The sequence below is a fragment of the Kogia breviceps genome, chromosome 12 (assembly GCF_026419965.1).
Source record: "Kogia breviceps isolate mKogBre1 chromosome 12, mKogBre1 haplotype 1, whole genome shotgun sequence".
Taxonomy (NCBI): Eukaryota; Metazoa; Chordata; class Mammalia; order Artiodactyla; family Physeteridae; genus Kogia; species Kogia breviceps.
The window spans coordinates 62,478,433-62,490,483 of NC_081321.1; the positions used below are offsets into that span (position 1 = coordinate 62,478,433).

The 12,051-nt window shown below is 36.5% G+C and overlaps 1 protein-coding gene across 12 annotated transcripts in view; it reads right to left on the reverse strand.

Moving 5' to 3' along the window:
* Positions 1-12,051, reverse strand: part of OSBPL8 (oxysterol binding protein like 8) — a 163,869-nt gene that overhangs the window by 13,562 nt on the left and 138,256 nt on the right. For all 12 annotated transcript variants that reach the window (XR_010835844.1, XM_059081699.2, XM_067009779.1 and 9 more), the window contains 4 exons: positions 10,743-10,832; positions 9,483-9,619; positions 7,426-7,611; positions 7,007-7,094 (listed from right to left, as the gene is read on the reverse strand). Coding sequence is in view for 11 of the 12 variants with exons in the window: in XM_059081699.2 (XP_058937682.1) it covers positions 7,007-7,094; positions 7,426-7,611; positions 9,483-9,619; positions 10,743-10,832 (501 nt within the window). In the remaining variant the exon portion in view is untranslated. The remainder of the gene's footprint in view (positions 1-7,006; positions 7,095-7,425; positions 7,612-9,482; positions 9,620-10,742; positions 10,833-12,051) is intronic.

The following is a 12,051-nucleotide window of genomic DNA, read 5'->3' on the forward strand; positions in this document are numbered from 1 at the left end:
AATGGATTAAATCTCCAAAATCAACTTGATGTACCCTGCATCTGTGGAATACCTACATGGACAACGAATCATCCCAAAACTGAGGTGGTGGACTTTGGGAGCAACTGTAGACTTGGGGTTTGCTTTCTGCATCTAATTTGTTTCTGGTTTTATGTTTATCTTAGTTTAGTGTTTAGAGCTTATAATCATTGGTAGATTTGTTTACTGATTTGGTTGCTCTCTTTCTTGTTTTATTTTCTTATATATATATATTTTTTCCTTTTTCTCTTTTTGTGAGTGTGTATGTGTATGCTTCCTTGTGTAATATTGTCCGTATAGCTTTTTTTTGCCATTTGTTCTAGGGTTCTGACTGTCCGTTTTTTTTGTTTTTTTAGTATAGTTTTCAGCTCTTGTTATCGTTGGAGGATTTGTTTTTAGATTTGGTTGCTCTCTTCTTTCTTTCTTTTTTAAAATTACTTCTATTTATTTTTATTTTTAAATTTTTTTCTTTTTTTTTTTTTTTGCGGTACGCAGGCCTCTCACTGTTGCAGCCTCTCCCGTTGTGGAGCACAGGCTCAGTGGCCATGGGTCATGGGCCCAGCCGCTCTGTGGCATGTGGGAGCCTCCCGGACCGGGGCACGAACCCGTGTCCCCTGCATCGGCAGGCAGACCCTCAACCACCGCACCACCAGGAAAGCCCTACTTTTAAATATTTAATATTTTTTTTCTATTTTAATAATTTTATTTTATTTTCTCTCTCTTTCTTGTTTTTTCTCCCTTTTCTTCTGAGCTGTGGGGCTGATAGGGTCTTGGTGCTCTGGCCAGGTGTCAGGGCTGAGCCTCTGAGGTGGGAGAGCTGAGTTCAGGACATTGGTCCACCAGAGATCTCCCAGCCCCATATAATATCAAGTGGTGAAAAATCTCCCAGAGATATCCATATCAACGCTAAGACCCAGCTCCACTCAACGACCAGCAAGGTACAGTGCTGGACACCCTACACCAAACAACTAGCAAGACGGGAACACAAACACATGCATTAGTAGAGAGGCTGCCTAAAATAATAAGTTCACAGACACCCTAAAACAAACCACCAGATGTGGTCCTGCCCATCAGAAAGACAAGATCCAGCCTCATCCACCATAACACAGGCACCAGTCCCCTCCACCAGGAAGCCTACACAACCCACTGAACCAACCTTATGTACTGGGAGCAGACACCAAAAACAACGGGACTATGAACCTGCAGCCTGCAAAACGGAGACCCCAAACACAGTAAGTTAAGCAAACTGAAAAGACATAGAAACACACAGTACATGAAGGAACAAGGTAAAAACCCACCAGACCAAACAACTGAAGAGGAAATAGGCAGTCTACCTGATAAAGAATTCAGAGTAATGATAGTAAAGATGATCCAAAATCTTGGAAATAGAATGGAGAAAATAAAAGAACGTTTAACAAGGACCTAGACAAACTAAAGAGCAAATAAACAATAAATAAAATTAAAAATTCTCTGGTAGGAATCAATAGCAGAATAACTGAGGCAGAAGAATGCATAAGTGACCTGGAACATAAAATAGTGGAAATAACTACCACAGAGCAGAATAAAGAAAAAAGAATGAAAAGAATTGAGGACAATCTCAGAGACCTCTGGGACAACATTAAATGCACCAACATTCGAATTATAGGGGTCCCAGAAGAAGAAGAGAAAAAAAGGGACTGAGAAAATATTTGAAGAGATTATAGTTGAAAACTTCCCTAATATGGGTACGGAAATAATCATTCAAGTCCCGAAAGTGCAGAGAGTCCCATACAGGATACGTCCAAGGAGAAACAGGCCAAGACACATAATAATCAAACTATCAAAAATTAAATACAAAGGAAAAATATTGAAAGCATCAAGGGAAAAGCAACAAATAACAGCAAGGGAATCCCCATAAGATTAGCAGCTGATTTCTCAGCAGAAACTCTACAAGCAGGAAGGGAGGGCAGGACATGTTTAAAGTGATGAAAGGGAAAAACCTACAACCAAGATTACTTTACCCAGCAAGTAACTCATTCAGATTCGATGGAGAAATTAAAAGCTTTACAGATAAGAAAAAGCTAAGAGAACTCAGCACCACGAAACCAGCTCTACAACAAATGGTAAAGGAACTTCTCTAGGCAGGAAACATGAGACAAGGAAAAGACTTAACAATAACAGACCCAAAACAATTAAGAAAATGGTAATAGGAACATACATATCAATAACTACCTTAAATATAAGTGGATTAAATGCTCCAACCAAAAAACATAGACTGGATGAATGGATAAAAAAACAAGACCCGTATATATGCTGTCTACAAGAGACCCACTTCAGACCAAGGGACACATAGAGACTGAAAGTGAGGGGATGGAAAAAGATATTCCATGCAAATGGAAATCAAAAGAAAGCTGGAGTAGCCATTCTCACATAAGATAAAATAGACTTTAAAATAAAGACTATTATAACAGAGAAGGACACTACATAATAATCAACGGATAAATCCAAGATGAAGATATAACAACTGTAAATATTTATGCACCCAACATAGGAGCACTTCAATACATAAGACGAATACTAACAGCCATAAAAGGGGAAATCGACAGTAACACAATCATAGTAGAGGACTTTAACATCCCACTGTCACCAATGGACAGATCATCCAAAATGAAAATAAATAAGGAAACACAAGCTTTAAATGATACATTGAAAAAGATGGATTTACTTGATATTTATAGGACATTCCACCCAAAAACAACAGATTACACTTTCCTCTCAAGTGCTCATGGAACATTCTCCGGGATAGATCATATCTTAGGTCACAAATCAAGCCTTGGTAAATTTAAAGATATTGAAATCATATCAAGTCTCTTTTCCGACCACAACGCTATGACACTAGATATCAATTACAGGAAAACATCCGTAAAAAATATAGGATATTCAGGCTAAACAATCCACTACTAAATAACCAAGAGATCACTGAAGAAATCAAAGAAGAAATCAAAAAATACCTAGAAACAAAAGACAATAAAAACACGATGACCCCAAACCTATAGGATGCAGCAAAAGCAGTTCTAAGAGGGAAGTTTATAGCAACACAACCCTACCTCAAGAAACAAGAAACATCTCAAATAAACAACCTAACCTTACACATAAAGCAATTAGAGAAAGAAGAACAAAAAAACCCCCAAAGTTAGCCGAAGGAAAGAAATCATACAGATCAGATCAGAAATAAGTGAAAAAGAAGTGAAGGAAACAATAGCAAAGATCAATAAAACTAAAAGCTGGTTCTTTGAGAAGATAAACAAAATTGATAAACCATTAGCCAGAGACATCGAGGAAAAAAGGGAGAAGACTCAAATCAATAGAATTAGAAATGAAAAAGGAGAAGTAACAACTGCCACTGCAGAAATACAAAGGATCCTGAGAGATTACTACAAGCAACTCTATGCCAATAAAATGGACAACCTGGAAGAAATGGACAAATTCTTAAGAAAGCACAACCATCCAAGATTGAACCAAAAAGAAGTAGAAAATATAAACAGACCAATCATAAGCACTGAAATTGAAACTGTGATTAAAAATCTTCCAACAAACAAAAAGCCCAGGACCAAATGCCTTCAGAATTCTATCAAACATTTAGAGAAGAGCTAACACCTATCCTTCTCAAACTCTTCCAAAATATAGCAGAGGGAGGAACACTCCCAAACTCATTCTATGAGGCCACCATCACTCTGATACCAAAACCAGACAACGATACCAGAAAAAAAGAAAACTAAAGGCCAGTATCACTGATGAACATAGATACAAAAATCCTCAACAAAATACTAGCAAACAGAATCCAACAGCACATCATAAGGATCATACACCATGATCAAGTGGGGTTTATCCCAGGAATGCAAGGATTCCTGAATATATTGCAAATCAATCAATGTGATACACCATATTAAGAAACTGAAGGAGAAAAACCATATGATCATCTCAATAAACAAAGAAAAAGCTTCTGACAAAATTCAACACCCATTTATGATAAAAACCCTCCAGAAAGTAGGCACAGAGGGAACGTACCTCAACATAATAAAGGCCATATATGACAAACCCACAGCCAGCATCATTCTCAATGGTGAAAAACTGAAACCATTTCCACTAAGATCAGGAACAAGACAAGGTTTTCCACTCTCACCACTATTATTCAACAGAGTTCTGGAAGTTTTAGCCACAGCAATCAGAGAAGAAAAAGAAATAAAAGGAATCAAAACAGGAAAAGAAGTAAAACTGTCAGTGTTTGCAGATGACATGATACTATTCATAGAAGATCCGAAAGATGCTACCAGAAAACTACTAGAGCTCATCAATGAATCTGGTAAAGTAGCAGGATACAAAATTAATGCCAAGAAATACCTTGCATTCCTATACACTAATGATGAAAATCTGAAAGAGAAATTAAGGAAACACTCCCATTTACCATTGCAACAAAAAGAATAAAAGACCTAAGAATAAACCTACCTAAGGAGACAAAAGCCCTGTATGCAGAAACTATAAGACACTGATGAAAGAAATTAAAGATGGGGGCCTTCCTGGTGGCGCAGTTGTTGAGAGTCCACCTGCCGATGCAGGGGACACAGGTTCATGCCCTGGTCCGGGAAGATCCCACATGCCGCGGAGTGGCTAGGCCTGTGAGCCATGGCCACTAAGCCTGCACGTCGAGAGCCTGTGCTCCACAATGGGAGAGGCCACAACAGTGAGAGGCCCATGTACTGCAAAAAAAAAAAAAGAAATTAAAGATGATACAAACAGATGGAGAGATATACCTTGTTTTTGGATTGGAAGAATCAACTTGTGAAAATGACGATACTACCCAAATCAATCTACAGATTCAAGGCAATACCTATCAAACTACCAATGGCATTTTTCACAGAACTAGAACAAAAAATTTCACAATTTGTATGGAAACATAAAATAACCGGAATAGCCAAAGCAATCTTGAGAAAGAAAAACGCAGCTGGAGGAATAAGGCTCCCTGACTTCAGACTATACTACAAAGCTACAGTAATCAAGACAATATGGTACTGGCACAAAAACAGAAACATAGATCAATGGAACAAGACAGAAAGCCCAGAGATAAACCCACACACCTATGATCACCTTATCTTTGATAAACGAGGCAAGAGTATACAATGGAGAAAAGACAGCCTCTTTAATAAGTAGTGCTGGGAAAACTGGACAGCTAAATGTAAAAGAATGAAATTAGAACACTCCCTAACACCATACACAAAAACAAACTCAAAATGGATTAAAGACCTAAATGTAAGGCAAGACACTATAAAACTCTAGTGGAAAACATAAGCAGAACACTCCATGACATCAATCACAGCAAGATCCTTTTTGACCCACCTCCTAGAGAAATGGAAATAAAAACAAAAATAAACAAATGGGACCTAATGAAACTTAAAAGCTTTTGCACAGCAAAGGAAACCATAAACAAGACAAATAGACAACCCTTGAATGGGAGAAAATATTTACAAACAAAGCAACTGACAAAGGATTAATCTCCAAAATATACAAGCAGCTCATGCAGCTCAATATCAAAAAACAAACAACCCAATCAAAAAATGGGTAGAAAACCTAAATAGACATTTCTCCAAAGAAGATATACAGATTGCCAACAAACACATGAAAAGATGCTCAACATCACTAATCATTAGAAAAATGCAAATCAAAACTACAATGAGGTATCATCTCGCACCGGTCAGAATGGCCATCATCAAAAAATCTACAAACAGTAAATGCTTCAGAGTGTGTGGAGAAAAGGGAACCCTCTTGCACAGTTGGTGGGAATGTAAATTGATACAGCCACTATGGAGAACAGTATGGAAGTTCCTTAAAAAACTACAAATATAACTACCATATGACCCATCAATCCCACTACTGGGCATATACCCTGAGAAAAGCATACTTCAAAAAGAGTCATGTACCACAATGTTCACTGCAGCTCTATTTACAACAGGCAGGACATGGAAGCAACCTAAGTGTCCATCGACAGATGAATGGATAAAGAAGATGTGGCACATATATACAATGGAATATTACTCAGTCATAAAAAGAAATAAAATTGAGTTATTTGTAGTGAAGTGGATGGACCTAGAGACTGTCATACAGAGTGAAGTAAGTCAGAAAGAGAAAAACCAATACCATATGCAAACACATCTATATGGAATCTTAAAAAAAAGCAAGGTTCTGAAGAACCTAGAGGCAGGACAGGAATAAAGACTCAGACATACAGAATGGACTTGAGGACACGGGGAAGGGGAAGGGTAAGCTGGGACGAAGTGAGAGAGTGGCATGGACTTATATATACTACCAAATGTAAAACAGATAGCTAGTGGGAAGCAGCTGCATAGCACAGGGAGATCAGCTTGGTGCTTTGTGTCCACCTGGAGAGGTGGGATAGGGAGGGTGGGAGGGTGAAGCAAGAGGGAGGAGATATGGGGATGTATGTATATGTATAGCTGATTCACTGTTATACAGCAGAAACTAACACACCATTGTAAAGAAATTATACTCCAATAAAGATGTTAAAAAAATACATACACAGCAATTTGTTAACAAGGTCTACTCTATTCCCTCTGGAACCAGGGCTCACACTGGGAATGTGGGGACCATTCAGGACTGCCACTGCACCAGGGAGGCATTAGGATAAGAGCAAGTAAAAATGCCATGAAGGCTTCTCACTGCTTTTAAGTGACCTGATTCTTGATTCAGCTCTCACTTAGTTGCTGCAAACCTCTGACTGTCTTCCAGAGTTCAGGCAAATTTGGTTATGACAATTTCTGCTTGATTTTTTATGTTTCTTTGGGGGCACAATAGCTTGGAGCTGCCTACTGTATCATTTTTCTGACCTGAAATTTTAAATTGTGGAGCCAAATTTTAAAGGTTGGTAAGCAAAGACACTACAAATTTTTAAAAATTTATATGCAGAGCAGGATCTAGTTACTTTTTTATTACATACCATTGGAGTGCGATGTTTCACTTTGGTCTGGATAACACCATCTTTTTCATACTGTATCATATCGTTAAGTGGATCCCATGGTCGAGTACTACATAAATGAAAAAAGACCACTTGTTTAATGATTAAGCAAATGCTCAGAAACTTTTAAAAAAACTTTCTACTCTATGATTAAATTTTCATTGGTAATTATAAACTTAGCTGTAAGATTAACATATGTCATATCTAATCTTCTGATCCTCAGCTTATGTTATAGGCTAACTACTATCTTGGAGTCAAATTTATCATGAATGGAACATCAAGGGTAAAATCTCACACATACTGCTTAATTTAAAAACTATTCATACTAACAATAAAAAAAACTAGAAATGAAGGCAAAAAACTATGAGATACTGTTTGTAATATAATTTTTAATTACTTACTCTGCAAACTTGTAATGCCATTCTCCTGTGAGTGAGTCAAGTTCAAATAACTTGCAAGTCCAGTCTTCATTTTTTGTTTTCCGATCTCTGGCAGCTTGTCTTTGAGCTTCTTCTAAAACATACTTTTCTTGAGTGGCTTCTGTTTGGTCTTTGGCATTTATGGCTCGAGTTACCCGCTGCCAGAGTCTAATACATGTGCAAAAATAATATTGAAAAAAACAACAGAAAATCAAATCTGCACGGAATAGGCTTGAGTCCCCTTGAGAGAAAATGATGCCCATGTGGGTTTTTGGCTTTGACAAAGCTTATGCTCGGATGCTTAGAAACAAGTCAAGATATAAAAAGTGATGCCTTGAATAGAGTGAGACAGTGGAGACCAATTTTTTTTTTCCTGGCCAGAGAAATTTATTACATGGGTTCTTAAACATATGGAAATGAATGGTGCTGATCCACAATGGTAGAAATGTAATGAAGGCTCAAGAATCTACATTTTTAACACACTCTGCAGATGATTCTTGTACATACTGTTTAGGATCCACTGGCCTCAAAGATCCAGAAGTATACTGCCATGTTTCTCAACCTTGGGCGTAGGATTTGTCAGGGAATTTTAAAAAATCAGAATCTCCGGGAGTGGGCCCAAGTATTGCTTTTTTTTTTTTTTTTTTTAATGTTTCCCAGGTGATTTTAGTGCAGCCAGTTTTGAGAACCACTGATTTAGCAGAAAAAAATACTGAGGTAAAATCTTTTCCCCTACTAAAGCTTATTTTACTAGATACTTAAAAATATATTTGTATTTTACCCATCTGGGAAGATAGCATGTTGGGCTCAAAGAATAAAGGCTAGGGAATCAGACAGAGTTGGGTTTAATCCTAGATTTGCCACTTCTTGGCTGGTAAACTTAAAGTTACTTATCTTGTCTAAGACTCATTTTCCTCATCTTTAAAATACATTAAATTATACCCACATCTCAAAAATTGTCGTATGCCTTGGCAAAGATTCACTCTGGATGGAGAGCATCATGTGGTTATAGCTGAAACAGAATTTTTAGAACTGATGCATACGTAATCTTCCATCTTTGAAAACCTCAATTTTGAGCATAGAAGGAAAGTGCATGCATGTAGACATGAATCCTCATGAAAAGAGAATATGTATGTGGAAACATGTAGTGAGAACTAAACTGCATAATGTGTATAAAGTACCGAGTAGAGTGTCTTTTACACAGCAACCCCCTTCTCCTAACACAAGGAAAGAAATAGAAGAATACGATTGGGCAGTATGTATACAATATTTTTGTTGTAAAAGTACAGGAGATCCAGGAAGAATTTCATGATTTAAGAACATAAATTATGGCCTTAATTAGTCCCCAACTAATTTAAGTCCTCTAGAAGCCTGCACATCCAGTGGCGTGATTTTTTTTTTTTTTTTTTTTTTGGTGGTATGCTGCGGGCCTCTCACTGTTGTGGCCTCTCCCGTTGTGGAGCACAGGCTCCGGACGCACAGTCTCAGCGGCCATGGCTCACGGGCCCAGCCGCTCAGCGGCATGTGGGATCCTCCCGGACCAGGGCACGAACCCGTGGTCCCCTGTATCGGCAGGCGGATTCTCAACCACTGCGCCACCAGGGAAGCCCTGATTTTTGTATTTTAGAAAACAAAACAGAAGTTGATTTTGTACCACTTTGCCTAAAGTTCTACATGCCTAACCCAGGTTAGAAAACAGCTGCCAGATAAACACGAAGAATCATTAGTCCCACCATTTTATGCAAACAAAAAAGTTTTTCTTCTTCTTCTTCTTTTTTTTTTTTTTTTTTTTTTTTAAATAAGCCCTGGAGCAGATAAGAAGAGAAAGGAAAAAATAGGGTTTTAGTTTAGAGCTGCAGAAGAGCAGCATGATTTGTGTTATTTGACATTCACATACACCAAAACAAAATCTTGTCACATCCCACAAATGCTGAACTATTTTGCTGAATTAAAAACAGAGGAAGGTGACCATACTGTTGAGGGATTACAAAAATTACTCTTTGATTTTCATGAAGTGAGCTGAAAAGTGGTATACTTACTTCTCTGATTCAAAATCTCCCTGCTCTTCAAATTTTACAGTGTGCCTTATTAATCTCCACTGCTTAATGTCTGGTGTTGGATTCCAGAAAACCTCTGAATTATCAGTCTTTTTGTCAGTAATAAAAACTTCACTATCCTATATTTAAAGAAATTAAAAATTAATGTAGAGAATTATCTTTATTTAAAAGGGAATTTTATAGTTTAGTAATATAATAATAATTTCTTCCTGACAATCCCACAGTGAAACACATTTTTAAAACAAATATAACTAGCACTTTTCTAAAAAGCCTCAACAACTGTCTCTGAATTGTCAAAGTAGAGCATAGTGTTTGCTATAGCTACAATGAGATGCTGTAGACCATCTACGTATTCAATATATGTAGAAAAACCTAAGAGCCTTTCTTAGCATTAAAAATCTTAGCACAATCTTATGAATTTCGTTTGTTAAAAAATAGTTTTATCTTTTTTTCCAAATGATATTCAGATAGAAGTTTTAAAAATAACAGAGCATTGTAGCCTCTTAGTTGAGTCTCTAAGTTCATCTTCATTTTCTCATCATATTTCTCATCATTTTCTGATTATAATGCAGAAAAAAACATAGACCAGTGTTACAGTGAGAGTGCATTTGGCAGTAGCATGATATGATCCTTCTTATCAATATAATAAGCTCCTCTTAACAAAATTATGTAAATGTGAATTTAGGTCAGCAGAGAAGTAAATAAAAGCCATTGCTCTCAAAAAACACTGTATCTTTTCCATAGTCCTCAAAAAGAAATATAACCCTAATTGGAAATGCCTCTTCTGGTGACAGGCAGTATACTGTTGTGTGTAAAAGCACAGATTGGAGCCAGAGTGCTTGGCCGGAAATCTTACTTCACTACTTTGAACTAATTATTTAAACTCTCTGTGCTTCAGTGTCCTCCTTTGTAAAATGGGGACAATAATAATACTCATCTCATAGGGTTATTATACTAAATATTAAGTGAGTTAATATGAGTAACATTTTTAAACAATGCAGTACATAGTAAGTGATATATGTGTCAGCTACTTTTACTGATTTAAAGTTTTGGAAAGATCAAATATTACATTAAACTAAATACTGTTGATACAGAGCAATACCAAATATTTGTTAAATTGAAACTTATGTTGAATAGTGATGCTTTTAGAAATGCGATAAGTGAACTTATAAAATTTGATTTTTAATTTTTTTCCCACAGAATAGAATTCTTTTTGTAAAGGTACAATATAAAAATACTTACCCAATGTCCTTCCAAAGTAGCTAGGACTTCTTTTCCCAATTTTAGTTTCCCTGATATTTGATTAACACAGTCACTACTACCTAGAAATGGCTTTTAAAAGAAAAAATATTGAAGAAACATTTTACTTTTAACTTATATTTACATACAATGTAGACAAAAAAACCCCAAAAAAGTAACTGTATAGTTACAGTGCTGTTAAAGTCATAAATGATGAAATGCTGACTCAAATTTTAATCAGAAATGATCAATAAAAAGAAATTTAAATTTGCTGCTGTGGAAAAAATAGATAAAAACAGACTATGTGAAGCCCAAATAAACATATTAAGAAAGATCACACTGAAATAACTGACTGGTGTCTTGTGCTCTCTCCTGATTCAAGACTGCACTCTATCAATGTTGCAATATCTTAAGCAGTAACAACTCAGTAAACATAAGGGACTTAACTCATCTACTGAATAGCAACCCCTCCTTTAAAAACAAAACAATAAAACAATACCCAATCAAAAAAGATCTTCTGAAAATTAAATTAGAAGAAATATATTTTGAGTTACTATATTGCCTTACTGATGTTTCTCCTCACTGACAAAATTTTGATGCTCCAATCTAATCTTTAAAGGTGTCATAAATTACTTTAGACCTCTTCAGTCATGATTTTCAAATATCATTATCACCATACAAGCAAAAAATTTGCTAAGAAGAAAAAAAAAATCAAAGGGCATTGAATCAAATAATACTTAAAGAGATCCTTTTTATTAGAGCAAAGTTGCTGATTAGCTGGATTATCAACATAGGAGCAATTTAGTCATAAGTATTAAATAATTCATAGAAGTATTTTTATCTAAATGTAATATACTATCCTACACCAACAATGACACTGTGAAAAGGTCTTAAATTTCCCTTTTATGCTGAGGCAGACAGAATTTTCCAAAGATGGCCTCAATTATAGCTACCCTTCCTCCTTCAGCCCACATGTTCTTCCTCAATAAGATCTTGTCACCCTCTCACTGAGAAGTGGGGTCTGCATCCCTCCCCTTTGAATTTAGGTGGGTTTGTAACTCTTCAACCAGTAGAGAATGGTGGAAATGATGTAATTTGATTTCTGAGTCTAGGTCATGGACAGCAATGCAGCTTCTGCCTTGCTCACAAGGACACTTGTCCTTGGAACCCTGAGCTGCCAAGTAAGAAGTCTGACTACCTTAAAGTTCCTATGATGTGAGGAAGACAAACCACATGAAAAAGTCATGTTTACAGGTGCTCAGATCTACAGTCCTAGTCTTTCAGTCATCCCAACATGACTTACATGTAAGTC